Genomic DNA, 23,489 nt, shown 5'->3' with positions numbered 1-23,489 from the left:
AATTTTTTGGCTAAATGGCTTTCCCGAAATTTTGTTCTGACGTAACTTACGAATTAACTTACGTAACGAACTTCTATATTCGTATGTTTTATTACGTGTATTAGGGAGTTTGCCCCCTAGTCGATACTTTGCTCTTTACGCCAAAGTTCGAATCACAGACCCCTGAATCACAAAGGCCGGTTAATTAGAATAGATAGCTCTTTTGAAAGTACTAAAAAAACTTTAGAGTAAAGGGCGAGGTATTGACTAGGGGGCGAACCCCCTCATATACGTAATGATTTCTGTTTGTTTTAAGTTAAAATGTTGCTCCTTACTTTCAGTTTAAAAAACTTTTCTATTTAATTTCTGATCTTTTTTTAAATAATGCTGGGAAGTCCGGCACCGCCATCATAGAAATATTTCTTCCCCCCAGGAAACATCCTCCCTGGAAGGATCCTTCCCCGTAACCCCCTCCTCTATCACCCCTTCCATCAGAAAAAAATCCCTCCTGAAACGTCTTTGTACTTCCCATCAACTAATGCTATATGTAAACAATGGGCAAAGTTCATAACTTCCAGCCCTTCCCTTAGGAACTGTGGGGGATTAAGTCACCCTCAAAGACATATTTCTTAGATTTTCGACTATTCTGAACAAAATGGGAATCTCAAAATTTTGATTGGGTGACTTTGGGAAAAAAATGACCGTGGGAGGGGGCCAAGTTGCCCTCCAATTTTTTGGTCACTTAAAAAGGGCACTAGAATTTTTAATTTACGTTCAAATGAGCCCTCTTACGATATTCTAGGACCACTGGATCGATACGATCACCCCTGGGAAAAAAATAAATAAATAAAAAATAAACACGCATCCCTGATCTTTCTTCTGACCAAAAATACAAAATTCCATTTTGCAGATAAGAGCTTGAAAATTCTACAGTAGGGTTATCTGATATGCTGAATCCGATGGTGTGATTTTCATTAAAGTTCTATGGCTTTTAAGGGACTTTTCCCCCGTTTATCGAAAATAAGGTAAATTTTCTCAGGCGCATAACTTTTGAGGGGTAAGACTAAACTCGATGAAGCTTGTATATTTTAAATCAGCATAAAAATCTGATTTATTTTACATATTTATTGGCATCAAGATTTTGTTTTTTAAAGTTTTGGTTACTATTGAGCCGGGTTGAACAGTTCGTTACCACGAACTGTTTGATAAATAGTTAAGACGTGATTTAACCGACAATAACAGTTGCTTCTTATTTTAAGCCTAAACATTATTTTAAGCCTAAGTATTTAAGTATAAAACCTAAGGATCTGGCATTTCCTGTTTAGCAGCACCTTATACGGTATTCCATCCAGTCATGGGACTTCAAAGTGAAGGAAGCTAAAAGCGATTTATAATTGGCGTCAAATGTTTTTAGATGTCACCACTGAAAAACAAAGAAAAACTAAGCTTGGTTTGATTTTGTAATTTCTTAATTTTATATTTTGTAATTTTGTGCTTCTGTATGAGTGATATGCCCCACGGAACTTGGAATATAAATTCATTCATTGTCACTTGGAGTTTCCACATGCGTAAACAGATATTTTCTTCTGTAACAAGAAAAAGATATGAAAATAAGAATAAGAAAATAAGAATTGCTGAAAATAAGAATTGAATTGAATTGAAAATAAGAAGAATTGAAATAAGAATTAGATGAAAATAAGAATTGCTGATCCATTAATTTTTTTAAAAATACTTTTATAGGAAAAAAAAAAATTAGTCCCGTTGAGAGGAAAAACAAAATCTAATTAAGGGCTAGATTGTTCTTAAGGTTTGTATAGGTTATAGTTCAGTTGTTCCCTTCATACCTTTGACTTATTGCTTTCGAAAGTTCGTAAATTGTTTGAAGGCTTCGTTTAAAAAAAGATAATCAATCCGATTCGAATGAAAATAATCTATAGCTTATACTGCTGTCGAAGTCGTCAAAGGAGTATGCGATCAAACCGGTACTAGGGATTATAAACGTTTTAAACTAAGGATTATAAACTTTTTTTGAGATTTTTAGAAAGTTCTAAGGATAGAAAATAACCGATATCTATTTTGGATAAAAAGTGAAATTCTTTACCTTTAAGTAGAGAGTGTTTATGTTTTTCTCTTTGCAGCATCTGTGCATATCATGCCTGACTAGTTTTGCTTAGTCGTTTCTTTAGGTTGCTTTTGTATTTATCTTATGTAATCACGGCCTTTACTTCAGGTACAATGGACTGTGTTTTGAAAAATTAATAAATGAAGTGCTTATTGAAAAAAGTTTTACAGACAAAGTTGGTCGAAAAAAAGCTATAAAACTAAATATTTGGACGTGGAGATCTTTTTCATTAAACAATTGAATTCTAATTTTTTAAGACATATATGGTTGTAAAAGTTTCAATATAACCTTTATAATATATAGTTATAAGTTATATATGGTTACTTTATTATATGTAAAGTTATAGTTTCAATATAGAAGTTTCAGTACAAGTATATACCAGTAGCGAAACCTTTTTCCAAATATGACGCACATTTCATAGCGCGTAATTAGACTCTGAGCATATACGTCACAGCCATAGTTTCAGTTGCTACTTGGTTTTTTATCGGAAACATTTGTCATTGCGCATGCGCGAAGGCGGGTTCATGAATCTTGTGTAGTTTTAGATCTGTGTCAAACATTTTCAATGGAGAGTATAGGGCTTTTTGCTACTGTATATTACCTTTGCTGTGATGAAAACTTACACAACCTCATATATCTTCAAAAATAGAAAAATCGGGAATCAAATTTTAATGAGAAAGATCTCCATATGCGGTTGTTTTTGTATTGGTTTGTGCCAAATTAAAAAAAACGAAAATGTGGAAGAGGGAAATGGCACCAAGCAATTTGAGGGCGTGCATCTTTTGTTTAAACGTGCACTTGTCTTAGAGAATCAACAGATTATTTATGTTTGAACTTTTGTCTAAGAAAGTGTTTCAAAATAATAAAGTTTTACATTCACTGTTCTTGGTAATCTACTGCTAATTCATGAAGTATAGTTTAATTAAAAACACATTTTTATGAATGATAATAAGCTACAGTAGGCTAAACTGACAAATTATTATTCTTAGACGCGGAACCTTTTATATATAAGTACAGATCTATCACACGAATGGTAATGAAGGGAACCTCAGTATCTAGGAACTGTGGGGAGTGGGTCTCTCCTAGTAAAAATAGAAGTAAAAACAAAATGCACATTTTTCTAGCCCCGCCTCTTACAAGTTCTTTTGATAGCATAACAATCCCGGTAATAACAGGATATTACCAAACAGTTCGTGGTAATGAACTGTAAGTAAGGAGCGACCCGGCCCAGTAGTAACCGAAACTAAGAAATCAAGTTTTGATACCAGTAAATGTACCAAAAGAATTGAAATTTTATGCTGACTTCAAATATGTAAGTTTCAGTCCTACCTATAAAAGGTTACGAGCCTGAGAAAACTTGCCTGATTTTCGAAAAAAGGGGAGAAAACCTCCGAAATGTGGTTGAATCTGAATGAAAATCACACCATCAGATTCAGCGCATTAGAGGACTCTACTGTAGAGGTTTCAAGCTCCTATCTGAATAAATGTGGAATTTTGTATTTTTTGCCAGAACAAAGATCACGGATGCGTTTTCATTTGTTCGTTTTTTGTTTGTTTGTTTGTTTTTCCTAGGGGTGATAATATCGACCAAGTGGTCCTATAATATTGTGAGAGGGCTCATTCAAGCGGAAATTAAGTTCTAGAGCCCTTTTTAAGTGACCCAAAAATTGGTGGGAGGGGGGAACTAGGCCTCTCCCACGCCCTTTTTTTCTGAAAATGGTCCGATCAAAATTTTGAGATAGCTTTTTTGTTCAGCATAGTTAAAAGGCCGAATAACTAAGACTTTGGAGATATCGTGACCCCCCCCCCCCCTCACAGCCCGTGTGGAAAGGTCTTTAAGTTACAAAATTTGCCCGTTGTTTACGTATAGTATTTGTTATTGGGAAGTATGCACACAGTGTTCGGGGGGGGGGGGAAGCAAATTTTCTGCTGATGGGATTTTCCACGAGCATAATTTTCCATGGAGAGAGAATTTTCCAGTGGGTGAATTTTGCAGGGGAAATATTAAACTTGGGGAATTTGCCAGAATTCCTATACAAAAATCTTCTTATGTCTTCCTTTCTCATTGCCGACTCAATTTTACGTATGGAGATGTTAAGGGTAGTTGCCCGGGGTAAATTTGCACCAGAATTAAATTGTCTGGAGAATAAATCCGCGGGGAGGAGGGATTTATCAATGGAGGTGTAGCCAGATTCCCTGGCATTACCTAAAAGCGATCAGAAATTAAATAAAAAAAAACACGTTTTTTCCACTGAAAGTAAGAAGAAACAATGATTTTGTTTCTTCGTTGATTTTGAATTGAAGTTATCAAGTATTTTGAAGTAGGTTGCATCAAGACATGGCTAATTGTAGACAAAAGACAGAGAAAAGCCAATTGTAGACAGAGAAAAGCCAAGACAGATAGTCCAAGTAATTGAGAGGCAAATGTTTAAATGGCTGGGCACGGGTAAATGGCAGGAGTATGCACGACTCTCTTACCGGACACATACTTGTTTGTTACTGTTTGAAAAGGCATGCCTGCCTAGAGTCTTAGGCATGCTGATCAAGAATTCAAAAATTGACATAAGGCCGTTAGATTGCCTGTAATGAGAGGCACGAACAGAATTTATTACGTATATGAGGGGTTTGCTCCTCCTCAACACCTCGTTCTTTACTCTAAAGTTTGAATTCTGTCCCAATTCTTTAAGAACGACTCCCGAAACACTATTCTTTTATTAGAGCAAAAATAAATTTTTTTAAAGTACTAGAAGACTTTAGCGTAAAGAACGAGGTTTTGAGGAGGAGGCCCGTGGCTCATGGGCCGCATGCGGCCCGTAAAACGTCTTGATGTGGCCCTCAATATCCTCGTCGCAATACACCTGACAGACAATGTTGTAATTCATACCAATACACAACGGAGTGAAAGGGGGCACCATCTAGCATTCTTGAAAAAATCCGAAAACACCATCTAGCATAGTTAGTTGAATGTTCATGCATTCAGACCAATGAATTTGCTATGTTAAAATTTTATTTTGGACTAAACTTACCTCAAAGTTTGGGACCCCCAAAAACATTTTGCCTTTAGATTTTCTTTGGCTATTCTTTTCTAGTTCAGTCAAATTTAGTTTTTATGGTACCAAATGAAAGCCAAATTATCTGTTCATATTATGTGGCCATCTTGTGGCAAAATATTCAGAAGGATAAAAATAGCGCGATCGGTGTCATCTGGTATATAGAGGGACAGGAAAAAATGGTACACACTGGGACATATGCCAGTATGTACAAGAAGACACCCATCTACAAAATTGAGGTTCTTTTTTTCTTCGCGAGGTAATTTTCATCAAAAAGGTTTACATCCCAGGTTGTCAAAGGACCACAGATACAATGTCTGTGAAACAGAATAAGGCATTAAGTTTCAACTCTTTAGAGAAACTAGAGGGGAAAAAACTAAATCATAAGGTACAATATATATCCAGATTGTGAAAAGAGTGTATGTGCAATCAGGGTTGCCACCCTGGTGTGGAAGAATTTATTGAATCTGAAAGGAAAAATTTACTAAATCACATTTGTTTTTACTAACTGCAGAAAAAATATTTTTGCACGTGCGGCTTATGCCGCACGCGCACCATCAAGCATCTATTTTTACTATACGAGGATAATCAGTAGGATTTTCACAATATTTTTTCCTTTTTTCTCCTTTCCTCTTTTCTTTCGTTTTCATAGTATGATTGAAAGTTCCGGAAACCTATAGTAGCCCTAATATCTAACGTAATCGAAATCAGATTTTGTAATGAGTGGACCCTAATTTTCCCCCCTGAATTCATGGAAAATAACAATAGGTTTGTTTACCATAAATCATGAATTTTTACTAGATTCTGGGGAATTTACTAGATCCTCTAAATTTACTAGATTTTTTTTTCCAGATCTAGTAAAACCCTACTGACGGTGGCAACCCTGTGTGCAATATCCCAGGAAAAAAGGGGGGGGAGGTAAGCTGGAAATTTCAGAGCATATTATTGGGGATGTTGAACTAAATTAAAAGACACTATGTTTATCCAAGCTTGTCATAAGGGCATATCACAACATCTTAGGAACCGATAAAGGTATTAAGTTGAAACTTCCAGACCTATTGAAGGGGTTTTATAACCAAATATGGATGTTCAAATGACCTATCTGCAACATATATGGGATGGCTAAGGGCATGAAGGTGAGACTATTAGGCGATATTGCAGTGTATATTGAACAAAATCAAAATGCACTCTATACATGCACGTTGTCAAAAGGGTATATGAACAATATGAGAGGAACAGCTGAAAGCAATAAATTGGACCCTTGAGGGCTACTACAAGTACTACTTATGCAATTAGTACTGCTTTTATTGGGACTTTTTCAAGTTGTGACTGCTTTTAACTGTTTTAATTTGTGACTACTTGAAACTTCAAATACAGTTGCCAGTGCATGTGACTTTGACTGCAACAACTACTTTTCTATAGCAAACAAAAAACCACTCTTTCTGAACTGGAGTAGTGCCAAAGAGGCAGGGATAGACTTAGGCTCCTTAAAAACAAGTAGATATACATTGACCTCGAATCTTAGATTTTTAACTGATTTGATTACAGAACTGAATCTCAATACAAGTTTACAAGCAAAAAATAAATTTATATGTCAGATGCTTTCGAATTTTAAGACACTTGAGATGAAACTAACATTATTTATCAAGCATATCGATGAAAGATAGCTCGATCATTTTCTAAATTGCAAGAAAGCAATAGAAGAGCTGATATAAATTTTGTTTGGTAAAATACAAAAATAAATAGTGCATTCATACAACTTCAAACTGAGTTTGAAAACCGGTTTGCCAACTTCAAAAAGATCTCACGTAAGATGGATATTTTTCGAAAACCCCTTAGTAGTGGATGTCAGTAATGTACCAAGTTATCTGCAGATCAACACGATAGATTTGCAAAGTGATACCACACTTAAAATAACTCTTAAGGAAAAAAATATGGATTTCTATGGACGTTTGCCCTCTGAATGCTACAAGGATTTAAAAAGGTTTGCTCAGCAAATAGTTAATAAGTTCGGTAGTACATATATTTTTGAGCAAACTTTTTCAATTCTGAATTATCGAAAAAACAAGACTGTTCTCAGTTATCGGACGTATTTTTAGACGCAACACTACGCGTTTCTACTACAAAAATGCAAGCTAATGTCAAAAAATTGCAATTCAAATGCAACAACAAAAATCTCATTGATTGTATTGACTACAATAAATGTCGTAAAAATATATATAAAGTGTTTTATTTTTAAACCCAAGATATTTGTATATAAAGAGTAGATATACTCTAATCACCACAGAATACCTGCAATAATACATTACAGTGATTTAAGTGCGGCCCGTATAATATCTCCATGTAAAATTTTGGCCCTTCTACAACAAAAGGCTGTTGATCCATGACCAAGAGTAATGAAGGAAAAAAAGCTACTGAAGAGAAGGAGCTAAAGTAAATAAGTCGTAAATAAACAAGATAAAATAAAAAGGTGAATAATGTTTGAGAGCATATAAAATCAGTTATAGCGTATCAACTGAACGGAAGAAAATACTAAATTGGAAAGAAGCACCTACTTCTTCAATAGAAATGACTCGCTGCAACCTTAAAACAAGATCAGCATAATGCTCCCATCCTGGTATATCTCTAACTGTTGTAAGCAACTCCATCGCCTGTAATAAAAAATATACAAAAAAAATGGAAAAATACACATATATAAGATGAAACTTTATATTCTAAGAAATATTACCAAAACTCTTACTCAAGAAATGAGCCTGGAAATACAATTAAGACTTGTAGATAAGTATAATTTATATAAATACAATTTTCTTAAAAGTACAATTTATGAATTAGTCTTTTAAATCCAATTGGGTCACAATAGAGAGCGTAACCTATCACTCCCTAATTAGTTATCTCAATTTTCTCAAGGTATTTTGGTTTTAGAAATTCAAATAACTCTTTTATTAATTGCTTTAAATTAGCAAAGAACAGAAATATATATTAAGCGTCTAAATTATTATGAGAACCTAAACAAACGGCGTGATTGCTATTGAGGCCTTCTCACCGAATTTAGATGGTATATACTGGTGTAATTTACCTTTACACATTAGTGACAAACTTTTTTGGGGAGAGGACCTTTCCTCCTACATTTTGGAAAGTACCTGATTTTGTATTTTAAAGTCTTCTTTTTAACGATTTCACCAAGAAAAATTAAAAAAGCAAAATTGTCACCCCGTAACCCCCCACCCACCCTAGAGTTTGGAAAATGCATTTTGTACTGTGCCACATTATCGTAAATTGACGCAACTGTTACCCATACTTAAAGTACCAAGGATATCAAAATCAGATTTTTTTACCCTCCTGAGCCCGTCCTAGGTATATTCGTACCAGAAAACTGCGAAAAAAGCAGTAACGAAAATGAAAGTCTTTTTTAAACTGTGAGACTAAGTTAATTTCCACAAATCTTTTTTGTCAAACATTTTTTTCGGAAATTTGATTAGTATTTTGGCAGAAAGAAAATTGCAGTTTTGTTTACATTTTTGATCTTCCACGGGAGCTAGGAATTTCTTCTTTTTTAGAATTATCCCATGGAAGAAATGGGCTCCATAGAAAACATCTAAGCAGCCATTGATGCAACAGCTTGTAATATCTAATTAAATTCTTAAATCATCATCTCACCTCAAATTGTCGATCAAATTCGAAGTCAATTAAGTTTTCCAGGTTTTTGAGACAGCAAAGTACCCCGGTTCCACCAATAAGATTTCGCCTTGCTCTTAAACGCCGAATTGAAAATCCTTGGCGCTGTCCATCAGGTGAAAAGCACAGCCTCACCAGACCTTGGTCAGTTATACCAGTCGCGGTCACATCCAGCTCAAGCAGATTGGTACAGTATTGTCCAATATCACTCATAGCCTAAAAAAAGAAACATTTCGGTGATAACATCTATCTGGTGGATTTGGGCATTTTGATTATGGTTATGAGCTATACATTTCAGAGATATGTTGATGATGTAAATTCAAACATCTTATTTTCATCCAACTGCGTGCAATTGAGGCAAACCCTCTGATAGACGACCTGGTTTTCAAAATTGAAAACCAGTTCAGGGTTGCCACCGTCGGTAGGATTTTACTAGATCTAGTAACAAAAAAATCTAGTAAATTTAGAGGATCTAGTAAATTTCCCGAAATCTAGTAAAAAGTCATGATTTGTAGTAAACAAAACTTTTGTTATTTTCCACGAATCCAGGGGAAAAAATTAGGATTCTTTTATTACAAAATCTGATTTTGACTATGTCAGATATTATCGCTACTATTTTTCCTGTTCTGACGAGTTTGCATCAGCCTTAGCACTCAAGAATATCTACTTTCCTTTCGACTGCTTCTTCATACTCGCTTTGAAAGGCAAACTATTTAAATCAGGACTGGTATGTCGGCTAATTTTGTTTTCAGAAAATTATCCCAGACTCTCATAACAGCTGCTAAGTTTGTTTGTTAGCTTTGTCCCTTTTTAAAGACGCTGCTGGAAACGAACTTTTTCCATACTTGCCCAAGTTCTTTCTGACTCTCTGCAGCTTGCCCCATTCAAGAGCTGGAGCGGAGAGACAGTTTTTGATTTTGTGGGTGATCAAAATCTAAAACCGGAATAGGCTAAATTTCTCGAGTGCTTCCTCCCTGATGAATACAAAGCAACTTGCTCTCAGGTCGTCAAGTGGAGTACATGACTGGGTGATCCCCAGCGATTTGACTCGGGCTATCAAGAAATGGAAACAAGTAGATCCCTTCAGTCAGAATTCGACACTAGTGGATACTTTAAATTCGGATGAGGCCGAGGACGATTAAAACCTTTTAAGTGTGACTTTTTTTTAATTGTGACTACATATTTTTCTTCTTACTTTTCAAACCTAATTTAAAAAACCTAAATTAATTGCTTTAAAATTTGCCAGACATCTTTGTAAGAAGCTTATCCCTTATTTAAAGACCACCCCAAATAGTGTTTTAAAAGTGGCAAATTTCCTCTTAAAAATGCAAAATTAAAGGGTTTACATTTCAAACCTTAAAACAGAAACTGGGGGACAAATTTCAAAAGCCGTCACTTTCAAACACACCTCAGATTCTAAGCACTCCATCGCCTGAATTGCTTCGGTAATATGAGTTGTAGCTGTTTTTCTTTGTTGTTTGTTTTTTAATTTTTCAATATATCTGAATTTTATGATCTGACGATGATTGATAAATTTAAAGCCGGGCTTCACCAACAGGATTTCCAGAATCTAAGATTCGAGACTATCGTTTGACGTCTTGGATACACCGCATCTGGAATATGAAGCCTATCCAGTATTCCATCCAAATGATTAAAAAAAAAGAAGGATTTTTGAACTTATGGGTTTCCAGAATTTTCGATCATACTATGAAAACGAAAGCAAAGAGGAAGAGAGAAAAAAAAGAAGAAAAAAGGAAAAAAGATTGTCGAAATTTTATTCATTATCCTCCTACAGTAAAAATCGATGCTGATGTTCAAAATTTTTTTTTGAGCGTTTAGTAAAAACAGATGCGATTTAGTAAATTTTCCCTCTCAGATTAAGTAAATTCTTCCAGGCCAGGGTGGCAACCCTGAACCAGTTACTTCTCTGGTTCTATGAAGGTAGGTGGCAATTGTATATGTGAGCAATTGTATATTATATATTTCAGTTAGTCTGTTTCTAGTTTTATATATATTTTTGTTTATAATTTTTTAGTTTTAGATTCTAGTTTTTTTCTCTCTACGCTGAAGACGCCTTGTTTTATACGGGCAAAATATTCGTTGGATTTTGTTTTTCTCTTTGTTTTCCTTTAGTGGTCATGGACCCGTTTTGTCATTTTCTTATTCATTTCTTTGTTTAGACGACCTGGTTCGTGAAATGGATTAAACTCTGCTTTTCAAAAAGCACTGATGAAGCAATGACGACGACCTGATGTTTAGTATCCGTAGTTAACCAATATCTCACTCTTGTGTCAATTCTACATGCATCGCTTCTGATCCATAGGTTAAATGAAAAGTAAAAAGTTTTTTCAACTGAAAGTAAAGAGCAACATTAAAATTTAAAATGAACAAAAATTATTGCGCATAAGAGGGCGGTCGCCCTCTCCTCAATACCTCGCTCTTTACGCTAATGTTTTTTTTTAGAACTTTTAAAAGAGTTTATTATTCTAATTAAACGGCCCTTGTGATTCAGGAGTCATTCCTAAATAACTGGAACAAAAAATAAAACTTAAGCGTAAAGAGCGAGGTATTGACGAGAGGGCGAACCCCTCATATACATAATAATTTCTGGTCGTTTTAAGTTTTAATGTTGCTCCTTACTTTCAGTTGAAAAACCTTGTTTTTTTATTTAATTTCTTACGTTTTTTAATAATGCTGGATAATCTGGCTCCCCCTCTATGGAAAATTCCCTCCCCCCATAAAAAATTCATCCATAGATAAATCCTCCCAAGTAACCCCCTCTCCCCTCCACCAGAAAAATCTCCCCTGAAAAATGTCTGTATACTGCCCAATAACCAATACTATAAGCAAACAATATTCAAAGTTCATAGCTTGCATTAGGACACAGTCCTTGGGGACTGTGGGGGTTCAAGTTATCCTCAAAGACAGAGTTATTAGATTTTTCGACTATGCTGAAAAAATGGCTAGCTGCCATCCAATATTTTTGGCCACCTAAGAAGGGCATAGAACTTTTGATTTCTAATCAAATGAGCCCTCTCCCGATGTTCTACGATCACTTGCTCAATACGATTACCCCTGAAAAAAATACACACCCATTTTTTGCCTTCCGGCAAAAAATGCAAAATTCCACATTTTTGTACATAGGAGCTTGAAACTTCTGCAGTAGGGTTCTCTGGTATGCTGAATCTGATGGTGTCATTTTCATTAGAATCACTTGGTTGTTTTGTGTGTCTTTCCTCCCTATTTCAAAAATTTCGCAAATTTTCTCAGGCTCGTAACTTTTGATGGGTAACATTAAATATTTTGAATAAGCATCGAAATTCGTTCAAACTTCTCGATGCTTGTAAAACTTTAAACTTTTTCAAAAAAAAATCTTTAAGACCTCGCTTAAGACAAAATCTTTAAATTTGCTTTGTTGCCCTGTTTTACTAGTTAAAAGTATTCCAATAGCCTTTACAGGAAGGGATATTTTGGTCGCACGAAAAGGGCACATGTAAAAATGGCACGTCTTCGATCCAGGCGTAGGGGATGGTTATCAAAACGAGAAAATGTAGGGAGACCTCCGCAGAGCAGAATTTTCGACCAAACTAATTTTCTTTTTCTTCTTTATAATTGAGCTTGAATTACCTCGTTTTTCTTTGTTGTGCTACGTTCTCTCATTTTCTCGTCATTCTTGCCAGTGTGGTCTCAGAAATAATCTTGAAGGTGCTTACCCTTAAATATCTGAAATCGGCAGTATAGTGGTTAATTTCAGTTTGATTATCCAAAATATCTGCTGGGTTGCGTATTTCTTGAATTGCTTTGACAGGGCAACAACGTGAATTTGAAGATTTTTAAATACACAAAATACAATTAAAGATATGTTTTGTCTTGTACTTACTTTTCTGTTTCAAATTTACTTTGATTTTATAGGCTTTTCATCAAGTTTTTAGTCTTTTATTTCCTGGGATTCTTGTTCCTTGAATTGCTTTGACAGGGCAACAACGTGAATGTGGAGATTTTTACATATTCGTCTAGTGCTTACTTTTCTGTTTTAATTTTCTTTGATTTTATATTCTTTTCTTCAAGTTTTTAGTCTTTTTATTTATTGGATAACTCTTTGTTTGGTGTATTCCATTCAAAATAACAAATAATTTAGCTTTTATCTTAAAAATGTGTTGCCAACTTAGTGGCCTCATTTCGTGTTGAGAAACTTATTCTATCTAGTTTCACACAAAACGAAATAGGATAAAATAAAGTTTTGCCTTTCTTTCCTAAAAGTAAATCTCAGTACCATCAAAGGTCACCAGAAAAATTCCAATTACTGTCTTCTTCAACTTTAAATTGCTCTCACTTGAAGTAGAGATTTCTGGACAAATGTAAAAAAACAGATGTCATCGCCAGAAATTCATCAAAAATTGGAGAAGGAATAGGGAGATACTTAACTTCTCTAAGAAATAAGGAGTTTTGCAGGAGAAAGCAAAGAAGCGGAAACAGTCTGCTGAAAGTCCTCAGAAGATAGTTCCTTGAAAATAGAGAAAAAGAAAACCAAAATGATTTCGATCAGAGGCTATTTTGGACTTCAATTTCTGTAAACGAATTGTACCAGTTGATATAACTTGACGTTTTACTGATGTTTCTTTAGGAGGAAAAACTATTTTCTTCGCCCATTCAGATATACCAGTAGTTGTCAAACAGGGATTTTTTGTTCCCCCAGGAGACCTAGAACTGATTTTAGCCAGACTTTGGAAACTAATTTGTCTGTCGTAAAGTATAACTTTAAAAAAAAGTATATTTAAAAAAAAAACATTTTTAGACATCCTGTTGCAGGCACAGATCCAAAAAATGTTGGAATTCAGACCCACTCGTCCCCCAAGAACCTGAGATTTTTATGATCCTTCCATAGTTTTTTGCATATTCTTGCGTGATTTTCCAATTGTTTGTACTTTTTCAGAGTTGTGCACCCCCCCCCCTTGTTCAGAACAAAATCCTGTGTATCTGCGCTAGTTTAAATATATTCAGTACTGAGTTTTGGGTCTATGCCACCCTCGTCAAAAGCATTTGGTATTGTCTATCTTCGCAACACCGATTTTCAGTTTCAGATGGAAGGGTCTTGTGAGTTATTAACAATATTTTAAAGAGACTGCTATGCAGGGATTTCAAATAAATTAGAGAATCATTGTGCAGACGGAACTGCTCATCTGGCTGAAAGGGAATATCTCGTATTGTACAGGCAAACTAGAGTTTGACCCCAAACAAATTGCAACATAAATGATTTTTACACCATATTGTAGAGAAAGAAAAGCTGAACAGCAAACCCAAAGCTGCACATTCTAGGTCGACGCAAAACTAGCTTTTCTTATGCTTTTCGTGTCAATTTTTTAAATTTTTCTTAATAAAATGAACTGTCGGTAAATGTTTGTTTTTCTGTATATGAAGTACTGTCCCTATGTAAAATGAAGAGCTGAGACCAAAAATGAAAGCAAATTTGATGTAAAATGTACCAGAAAGAAGTTTCATAATCATAAATATGTTATTTTACCCTTCTCATCGTTGTGACCTCTTTTACACCATACTATCAGAAGGCAACTATTCCGACATAAAATGATAAGCTGAGCCCCAAAATTAACTTAGCCTGATCTAATTGACTACTAGAAAACCCGTTTCATATTAATATATATGGATATTTTTATTTTCATTTGACACATTTCTTTTAGCACTTACTGTCCATCAATTGGTAAAAACAAATTGCTACAGAAATGATTTTTACACCATGTTGTAGAGAAAAAAAGCTGAACAACATATACAAAGTTGCACATTCTAGGTCGACGCAAAACTAGTTTTTTCGCGTATCGTGTCAGTTTTCTCACTTTCCTAACAAAAAAAAACTAAGTTTTGGTAATTGTTCACTTTTCTTGAACTGAATTGTTATTCCGATGTAAAAAGACGAGATGTGTGCGAAAATTGAGTCAAATTTGGTGTACAGTATATAAAAAAAGTTTCTTAATCATCAATATGAGATTTTTACGCTTCTCGTCGTCGTGACCCCCATTCTTTTTTACCAGACCATCGTTCGCTGGCTAAATTGTTGGTTTAGAGATCTAATAATTAGTTAGTCTGAATCTGATCGTCACTGGCTCCATCACTTGATGGGTAGGCCTAAAAAAAAAATGATTGCAAAATGTTTATTAAAACATGAAAAATATTAGAAAAGGGAAATCATCTATCAAACTAGTTTTCAGCGGCTGACATTTAAAATCCCTCTTAGAATTAACTATTATCAACACACTGACTAGTTTTCACAACTGATAGAATTTCCGAACCAACTTCATAAACATTTGGAATACAGAATCAAACTCCGATTAGTTGTGACGACTTATTCTTTTGATTCATATATCTAGGCTTCGACGTTCTCCTCATCATTGTAGTTTTCAATTCTTGGAGAGTTAGAACATGCTGTCCCTTTGCAAGTTTTACACGCTGCAGTGCAAGATAAGCCGTTTTTAAAGCAGCTATATCTCGTTGAGCTACATTCCAGTTGAAAGGAGCACTTCACGATTTTCAGAAGCAGACGAGGGGCTTATGGGACGTCCGTAGTCAATGGATTAAAAAAGTCATCTTTATGTTTCTAACCCTATTTCCTCGGTTTGAAGTTCAGAATCAGGATCTCCACTCCATACCTGAACTTGGTAGAAAAGCCTGTAACTGTGGAAATTAGCCGCATCAGAAGTTGGTGGTAACTGTTCTGGGTGGACGAACGTGCCAGCAGTAGTCACCTTCTTTTTAAAAACTTTCCTGCAGAGTTCATTCAGATTTTCCCCTTTTGATGAGCCATATATCATGAGCAGAGCGTCTTCTCCAGCAACCCTTACTTCCTCCTTTGATGCTGACTTCAGCCTGATAAAGACCTTAGAATCTCTGGATACCACTTCCATCGGTAAGACCACCAGTTGTTTTGAGACAACGCATGAGCTCTTGCTCAATGACAAGATTCATGAAGAGCCCAGCTAAAAATCTATCATAACGTCTGATCACATGCATCCCATTCTGGAAGCCTTGATAAACGGTGAGGTAAAACTTGATAAACATTCGCAGTGAAACTTTTTGAGCTTGTTAGGGTGTAGATGTATCGAATGAATTTTAGTATCTATCGATGGCAAAATATTAAACAAGGGCATTAACGTGACTAAATAAATAATAAATCGGTGTAATTTTTAATTGTGACCCTTTAGCTTACGGCTTTATCCGAGAAATCACTTGGACGAAGCGTGGGACGAAACGTCGATGTAATTTACTGCCTATAAAGGTAATGAAAGTTGTGTAACTACCTACTGTGCATTAACTGGTCTTCTAAACGAGCCAACCCTAATTTATCAGCTCAATTATTTTTTTTTTTACCAGCAATTGACGAATAGGTGGACAATACGTAATAAAGAAACACGTCAAATGAAAATAAGAAAGTGCATACTGACGAATATGAAACGGGATTTCTTGTAGGCACTAGCCTACATCAGGTTAATTTGATATTTGGGCTCAACTCATCATTTTATGTCTGAATAGTTGCCTTCTGATGGTATGGTGAAAAAGAGGTCACAACGACGAGAAGGGTAAAATCACATATTGATGATTATGAAACTTTTTATTGTACCTTGTAAGCCAAATTTGCTTTTATGTTCGAGCTCAGCTCTTCATTTTACATCGGGATGGTACTTCATCTACAGAAAAACGAATATTTACCGACAGTTCATTTTTTTAGAACAAACTGAAAAGTTGACAAGAAAAAATAACAATTAGTTTTACGTCGACCTAGAATGTACAACTTTTGATATACTTCTGAGCTTTTTTTTTCTCTACAGCATGGTATAAAAATCATTTCTGTTGCAATTTGTTTGGGGTCGACCCATATTTTTGGCTAGTTTGCCTGTACTAGTAGTACCTTACTCAGGTACGAGTAAGGTACTCAGGTACATTCAGGCAAATACAGGAGCCATAAAAATAGACGAATAGATAAAAACATTATAGACAACGTAAAAGAACATTGCGAAGACTCTCAATTGGTGACTGAGTATCAAATACTAATAAGAAAAGCACTTTTGCATATGACAAACACAGCTAAATGGTAAATTCAATATCTTTTAATTGGTGATTGAGAATAAAAAATTAATAAAAAAAAGCACTTTTGAATAGAACAAACTCACCTACTTGGAAAATTCAATGTCTTCTAATTGCTGACTGAGTATCAAAATTAATAAAAAAAACACCTTTATATAGAACAAACTCAGCTACTTGGTAAATTCCAAGTCATTTAATTGGCAACTGAGTATCAAAAATTCATAAAAAAAACTTTTGCGTAGAGCAAACTCAGCTACATGGTATATTCCAAGTCTTTTAATTGATGACTGAGTATCAGACATTGAAAAGGAAACGCTTTTTCATAGAACTAACTCAGCTACTAGGTAAATTCCAAGTTTTTAATTCATGATTCAGCATCAAAATTAAAATTAATAAAACAAACTCAGCTACTTGGTAAACTCCAAGTCTTCTAATTGATGACTGAGAATCAAAAATTAATAACAAAAGTACTTTTGCATATAACAAACACAGCTACGTGGTAAATTCCAAATATTTTAATTGGTGATTGAGAATAAAAAATTAATAAAAAAACTCTTTTGAATAGAGCAGAATCAGCTAATTGGTAAATTAGAGGTCTTCTAATTGGTGACTGAGTATCAAAATTAATAAAAAAAACTCCTTAACATAGAGCAAACTCAGCTATTTGGTATATTCCAAGTCATTTAATTGGTGACTGAGTATCAAAAATTATTTAAAAAAAACTTTTTCATAGAACAAACTCAGCTACATGGTAAATTCCAAGTATTTTAATTGACGGCTGAGTATCTAAAATTAAAAAGGAAACGCTTTTGCATAGAAAAACTCAGCTACTTGGTAAATTCCAAGTTTTTTAGTTGATGATTCAGCATCAAAAATAATTAAAAAAAAACACTTTTGCATAGAACAAAGTCAGCTACTTGATATGCATGGAACATAGTAGGTTAAATTATGTTAAAATTTCTTAAGCTAGGTTCATTTGGGTTCAGTAAGCGTGCCCGCACACTTACCGAACCAAAGTGAACCTAGCTTAACAAGAGTTAACATAATGTAACCTAGTATGTTCCATGTATATCATGTAGGTGAGTTTGTTCTATGCAAAAGTACTTTTCTATTGATTTTTTATGCTCAGTCCTCAATTAAAAGACTTGGAATTTAAAACAAGTATCTAAGTTTGTTCTATGCAAAAGGGTTTTCTTATTAATTTTCGATATTCAGTCACAAATAAAGAGACTTGAAAATTTACCAAGTAGCTGAGTTTTTTTCATGACAGTGTTTTTTTATTTTGATACTCAGTCACCGATTAAAAGACATGGAATTGACCAAGTAGTTGAGTTTTGTTCTATGCAAAAGTGTTTTCTTATTAATTTTCAATATTCAGTCACCAATAAAAAGACTTGAAAATTTACCAAGTAGCTGAGTTTTTTTCATGACAGTGTTTTTTTTAAATTTTGATACTAAGTTTTAAGTAAAAGACTTGGAATTGACCAAGTAGTTGAGTTTTGTTCTATATAAAAGTGTTTTTTTATAAATATTAAAAACTGCGTCTCCAATTGAAAGACTTGGAATTTAAGATAATATAAGATTTATTGCTGAAAAATGGCTATCACAAGCCCAAAAGGGCAGAAATCGAACTTTAGCGTCAAATAAAGCAAAAAAAGAACAACAAAAACAAACAATGAAACAACAACAGAAAATTATAGAAGGGTCAATGTCAAATACGTAAAAATGTTAAGAACAAAAACAAATTAAACTCATAAAATTAGAAGGCCAATGTCAAGTCAGCAAAAATGCCAAAAAACAAAAACTCGTAAAATTAACAAGGGGATAAATTAAAATTAAAAAAAAAACATAAGTTAGTTGGTGACTAACAAACATAAATATAAAACCTCCAAATTTGCAAAATGGGCATTAAAATTAATAACTATGAGGTAAAGAGTGAGTGAGGGGGGGGGCAGCGGAGATTCAACTGGTTGAAAATGTCAACTATGTAAGGGATAAAAGTTCTTCTATATCTTTCAGTGCAAACTCTTATTGGGACACGAAGGGGGATTTTTGTTGACACAGAACATGGGAGGTGGGGTCGAAAGGTTGAATATTGACCAGGGAAAAGAGGAGTTATTCGAGGGTTATGAAGGGCATTGTTAGCAAAACGCAAGGTAATTTTTGCTATCCTTTCCTTAAGGGTGATAAGATTAGCTCTCCTAAGAAAGGAAATATAAGGTACTTTACCCTCATTGAAGATAGTTCTTAGGCACCTTTTGGACTGCCTCTTTTCTGTCCGACAATTCAATAGAAGTGCGAAGGATGCCAAACAGGACAGGCGTACTCAAGGATTAGGCGTACAAATGACAGGAAAATCCTCAAACAGTGCGATTTAGGGCATTTAAATTTTTTAAGGAGTTTAAGGAGGAAAAATACGGCATTTGCACGTTTTAAGAGGTCATAAATATGAAAATCCCATTTTGAGTCGCTTGAGATGGTAACACCAAGTAATTTCACAGTGAGAACAGATATTTCAGGGGGGATTGGACACGAGAAAGAAGGAGGAGTTTTAAGGAAATTAATAGTAAGAACAGTTGACTTTAAAGGGTTGACTTTCATATCATCAGTAAGAGCTTCGGCTGATATCTATTCCAAGATATCCATTGGGTTGCTTTTCGTATTCTTGAAACATGTCTGTAAGACAGTTAGATCATCAACGAATTTCCATCTCTCTGGAAAATAAAAACAAAGGTTGTTTATCATTGTAAGAAATAAAATTGAACCTAAGATGGCTCCTTGGGGCACACCATTATAAATTGGGAGGGGATCAGAATATACATTCAGGTATTTCACGACTTGCGTTCCGTTAGAAAGGAACGATTGAAAGTCATTAGATAGCTTTTCTAATAGTATATTGTGGTGGTTTCAATCAAAAGCTTTTTGCAAGTCAACAGCAATAATATTTAGCCAGGTATTGCGCTTTTTGAGTGTGTTATATATTGTGTCCATAAGGTGAATAAGATAGTGGGTAGTAGATGTAGAGCGTAAGTTTCCAAATCATCTTTGGTCAGCATTTGGGATTATCTTTACTTTTAACCACTCAGCTAAAAATCTTTCATATAACTTAGGAAAAACTGGAGTAAGAGTAATGGGACGGACACCATCAAAATCTTGATTGTTACCTTTCTTTTTTACAGGAGTAATAAAACCTAATTTCCAACAATTTGGAAATTTACCAGTAGAGGTAATTTCATTAAAAAGTAAGGACAAAGGCTCTGAGAGATTGTCGGCAAAGGCTTTAATTAGTACAATCGGGATGTCTAGTTGACATGTACTACACTTTTTAATGTTCTTAAGTTTTGCCTCCACATCCGAGGGCGAAATAACGGGAAAATCATAAGGAGTGTCAAAAGAAAGGAAAGGGAGGTTCCGAACTATGGAAGAAAGAAACCTGTTCAGATCATTGGCTGTAACTGAAGGGTCTTCTTGGAAATGGAAATCTATATTATTATATGTTTTCCCACAAATTCTCTTTATTCTATTATACTTTTGTTTTGGATTTGTAGAAAATAAATCCTGGACTTTGCATTTGTAATATGAAGAAGCAGATTTAAGTATTTCGTTTTTTATATGTTTACGCAGTGAGTTCGCTTCGGGTGTTTTACCACTCTTTAGTAGATTCAATTTAATAACGGGGAACGGGGCGAAATAACGGGAAAATCATAAGGAGTGTCAAAAGAAAGGGGAGGGAGGTTCCGAACTATGGAAGAAAGAAACCTGTTCAGATCATTGGCTGTAACTGAAGGGTCTTCTTGGAAATGAAAATCTATATTATTATATGTTTTCCCACAAATTCTCTTTATTCTATTATACTATTGTTTTGGATTTGTAGAAAATAAATCCTGGACTTTGCATTTGTAATATGAAGAAGCAGATTTACGTATTTCTTTTTTTATACGTTTACGCAGTGAGTTCGCTTCGGATGTTTTACCACTCTTTAGTAGATTCAATTTAATTCTAATTAGTTTTTTCAATTGGCTAGTAATGTATGGTTTGTCATTAAAACATGTTTTTACTTTTTTTACAGGGAAGGAATTTATGTATTTTGTTTTAATCAGATTTTGGAATTCAGAGACTTTAAAATTAATGTAATTTTTTCCTTTGAGAGCCAGCCAGTTTTCATTGGTAATCCAAGATCCAAATGTGTAAAGGCCATCATTGGAAATTGGGCGATAGGAGAACTCAGTAACAGAAAAAGTATGATTAAAGCTTTTGAGGGGCCTCGTTAATAAACAAAAATGGTAACTTCCTCCTAACGGGGGCAAGGGGACAGGAGGGGCATAGAAAGCCTGCATATTGGTGCAAATCAAATCAAGGGTTGAATTTCCTTTTGTTGTTGGTATTTTTACTATTTGTTTTAAGTTTAGGGAACTAAAAAAGGAATTCAACTTTAAATCATTATCATCACCTACTAAGAAAATACCGGCGTTCGGGAATTTGCATAGGACAAAGTCTGCACAACTATGCAGTTGTTGGTAGAATTGCTGTCTTTGTGCAGCGTTTTGATTTGGGGAATAATAGAAGCAGCAAAACACAATCAAATTAAAGGGGTGTGGTAAAACTTTGGGTATTACACTTACCAAAATAATTTTATCATAATCTGAAAGGTTGGGAGTATGAATTAATTTAGGAAAGGGATAATTATTTACAAATACTAGTACTCCACCTCCCTTTTTACCTAGGGGGTGATCATGAGGATGAAGTTTTATGAATTGGGAGTAGTTATTAATTTTCAGTAAATCAAGGTTCTGTGCTTGGACCTCAGTTACGGCAACTAGATCAATTTTGTATACTTGACAGAGGGCATCTAGCTCGATCAATTTGTCGAAATTCAGGCTTTCGGCGTTCATAACAAGCAACTTAGGGAAAGTAAAACGATTACTAAAGAGAGCAATTTTTTGTTTGTTAATTGTGGGAGACAATGGGGGGTGAGAGGAACGTGGATCTGGGAGAGGAGAGGCATCTTTTGCGGGATGAAGGCTGGGATTCGTTTGAGAAGCAGGATTAAACTTCTGGTTGGGTTGAGCAAGGAGGGTTTGAGAGAAAGGGGCCAAATCTTTTAAACCTGGGTCACACTTGTCTGATAATATTTGGGAGGGAAATAAGACGGGGGTATTTTCAGGGGGTTCAACTTGGGAGGGGTTAACTGGAGTGTTAAGAGGGAAGGGATTTTGCTGGGATTATGGAGTTTTTTTTTCTGGGTGGTAAAGGTGGAAGTTTTTTTGGGTGAGCAGGGTGGATTTGGGATAAAAAAGGAAGAGTATGCGCTGATGAGTTAATTTTACTAATTGAATGAAGAGGGCTCCGCTTGTGGGTTGATTGAGAAATTGTAACTATTTTCATATTAAAAGTTTTACTACGCCTGGCTATAGCACAATAATCCCTGTTTTTCAAATATAATAACATGCACTTAGTTTCAAAACCTAGGCCACTTTGAAATTTATGGCAGGGTTTGGAATGGGAAAAGGAGCAATAATTGTTGTTACAGTGGCCAGTAGATAAAAAAGACATACAAGGGTGAACAAAGGTACAATCACTCTTTTTTATACACTTGTTGGTCAAGTGAAATCGTCAGGCAATAGAGTTCTTCCCTGTTTTGGCTTCAGGAACCGATTTACTAATAATACTCAAGTTGTCACTGACCCCTAGATCTGGAATATTGGCTGAGTTCACACTTAAATTGTCACTGACCTCTGGATCCGGAATATTGATTGAGTTCTCATTTAAGTTGTCACTGACCTCTGGAACTAGGTCACCGATTAAATTCATATTTGAGTTGACACTTGCTTCATTAATATTCATATCTTGGGAGTTTTTGCTTCTGAATTGAATTGCAGTTGGCTTCAAATTAGCGATTTGTTGATTTGTATTCACAGATTTAAGTGTGTTCTTAATTATATTCCCCCTAAGATCAATGAAAGTAGAAATTTCGTTGGTAAGTTTTTTTTCAGCACTAAGAGGAAAGGGAGGGGAGGGTCACATCGGGGGCTGGCATCACAATTGCCACAAAGAAAATTTTCAGTCTGGCAGGAGGCATCATTAGAAGGCTCACAATTAGATACAAAATCCGTCTGGGTACTGGCATCTTCAGTTTCTAGCAGAAAATCAGTCAGGCAACTGGCAACACTGGTTAAAACTGGTAGGGGAGTAGTCTGACACTCGCTTTGGGCTGCAACAAAAGCTTTACCATCCCTTTGGCAAGGCGGGACAAGGGGGGACGACCTGACATCATCTAAAATTTCTTTTAAGGAAGAATTTATTTCTGACAATCGGCGTCGTGGGGTATCACTAGCTTTTGAAGAATTTATTCCTGACAATCTGCGGCGTGGGTTATCATTAGCTTTCGAAGAATTAGGGTTGGTATATTCTTGATTTTTGGTGATGTTTTGTTTCGAGGAACAATCCAAACATAACCAGTTCTTATCCCACTGGGAACGTTCTGTCCCCGCACATTGCTCATGAATGGAAGAGTTGCAAGTACTACATATCAGGCAATTGATTGTTGCCCTTAAACTACACTCAGGACACAC

General features: G+C 35.1%; 1 protein-coding gene across 1 annotated transcript in view; it reads right to left on the bottom strand.

Moving 5' to 3' along the window:
* Positions 1–23,489, bottom strand: part of LOC148944247 (uncharacterized) — a 229,527-nt gene that overhangs the window by 46,404 nt on the left and 159,634 nt on the right. Inside the window, exons 5-6 of the mRNA XM_089099729.1 lie at positions 8,809–9,042; positions 7,707–7,802 (exon numbers count right to left, since the gene is read on the bottom strand). Of these exons, the coding sequence (XP_088955855.1) occupies positions 7,707–7,802; positions 8,809–9,042 (330 nt within the window). The remainder of the gene's footprint in view (positions 1–7,706; positions 7,803–8,808; positions 9,043–23,489) is intronic.

The sequence above is a fragment of the Artemia sp. Qi Xiang Cuo genome, chromosome 14 (genome assembly GCF_049724085.1).
Source record: "Artemia sp. Qi Xiang Cuo chromosome 14, ASM4972408v1, whole genome shotgun sequence".
NCBI lineage: Eukaryota > Metazoa > Arthropoda > Branchiopoda > Anostraca > Artemiidae > Artemia > Artemia sp. Qi Xiang Cuo.
This window is presented reverse-complemented; position numbering and strand designations above follow the sequence as displayed.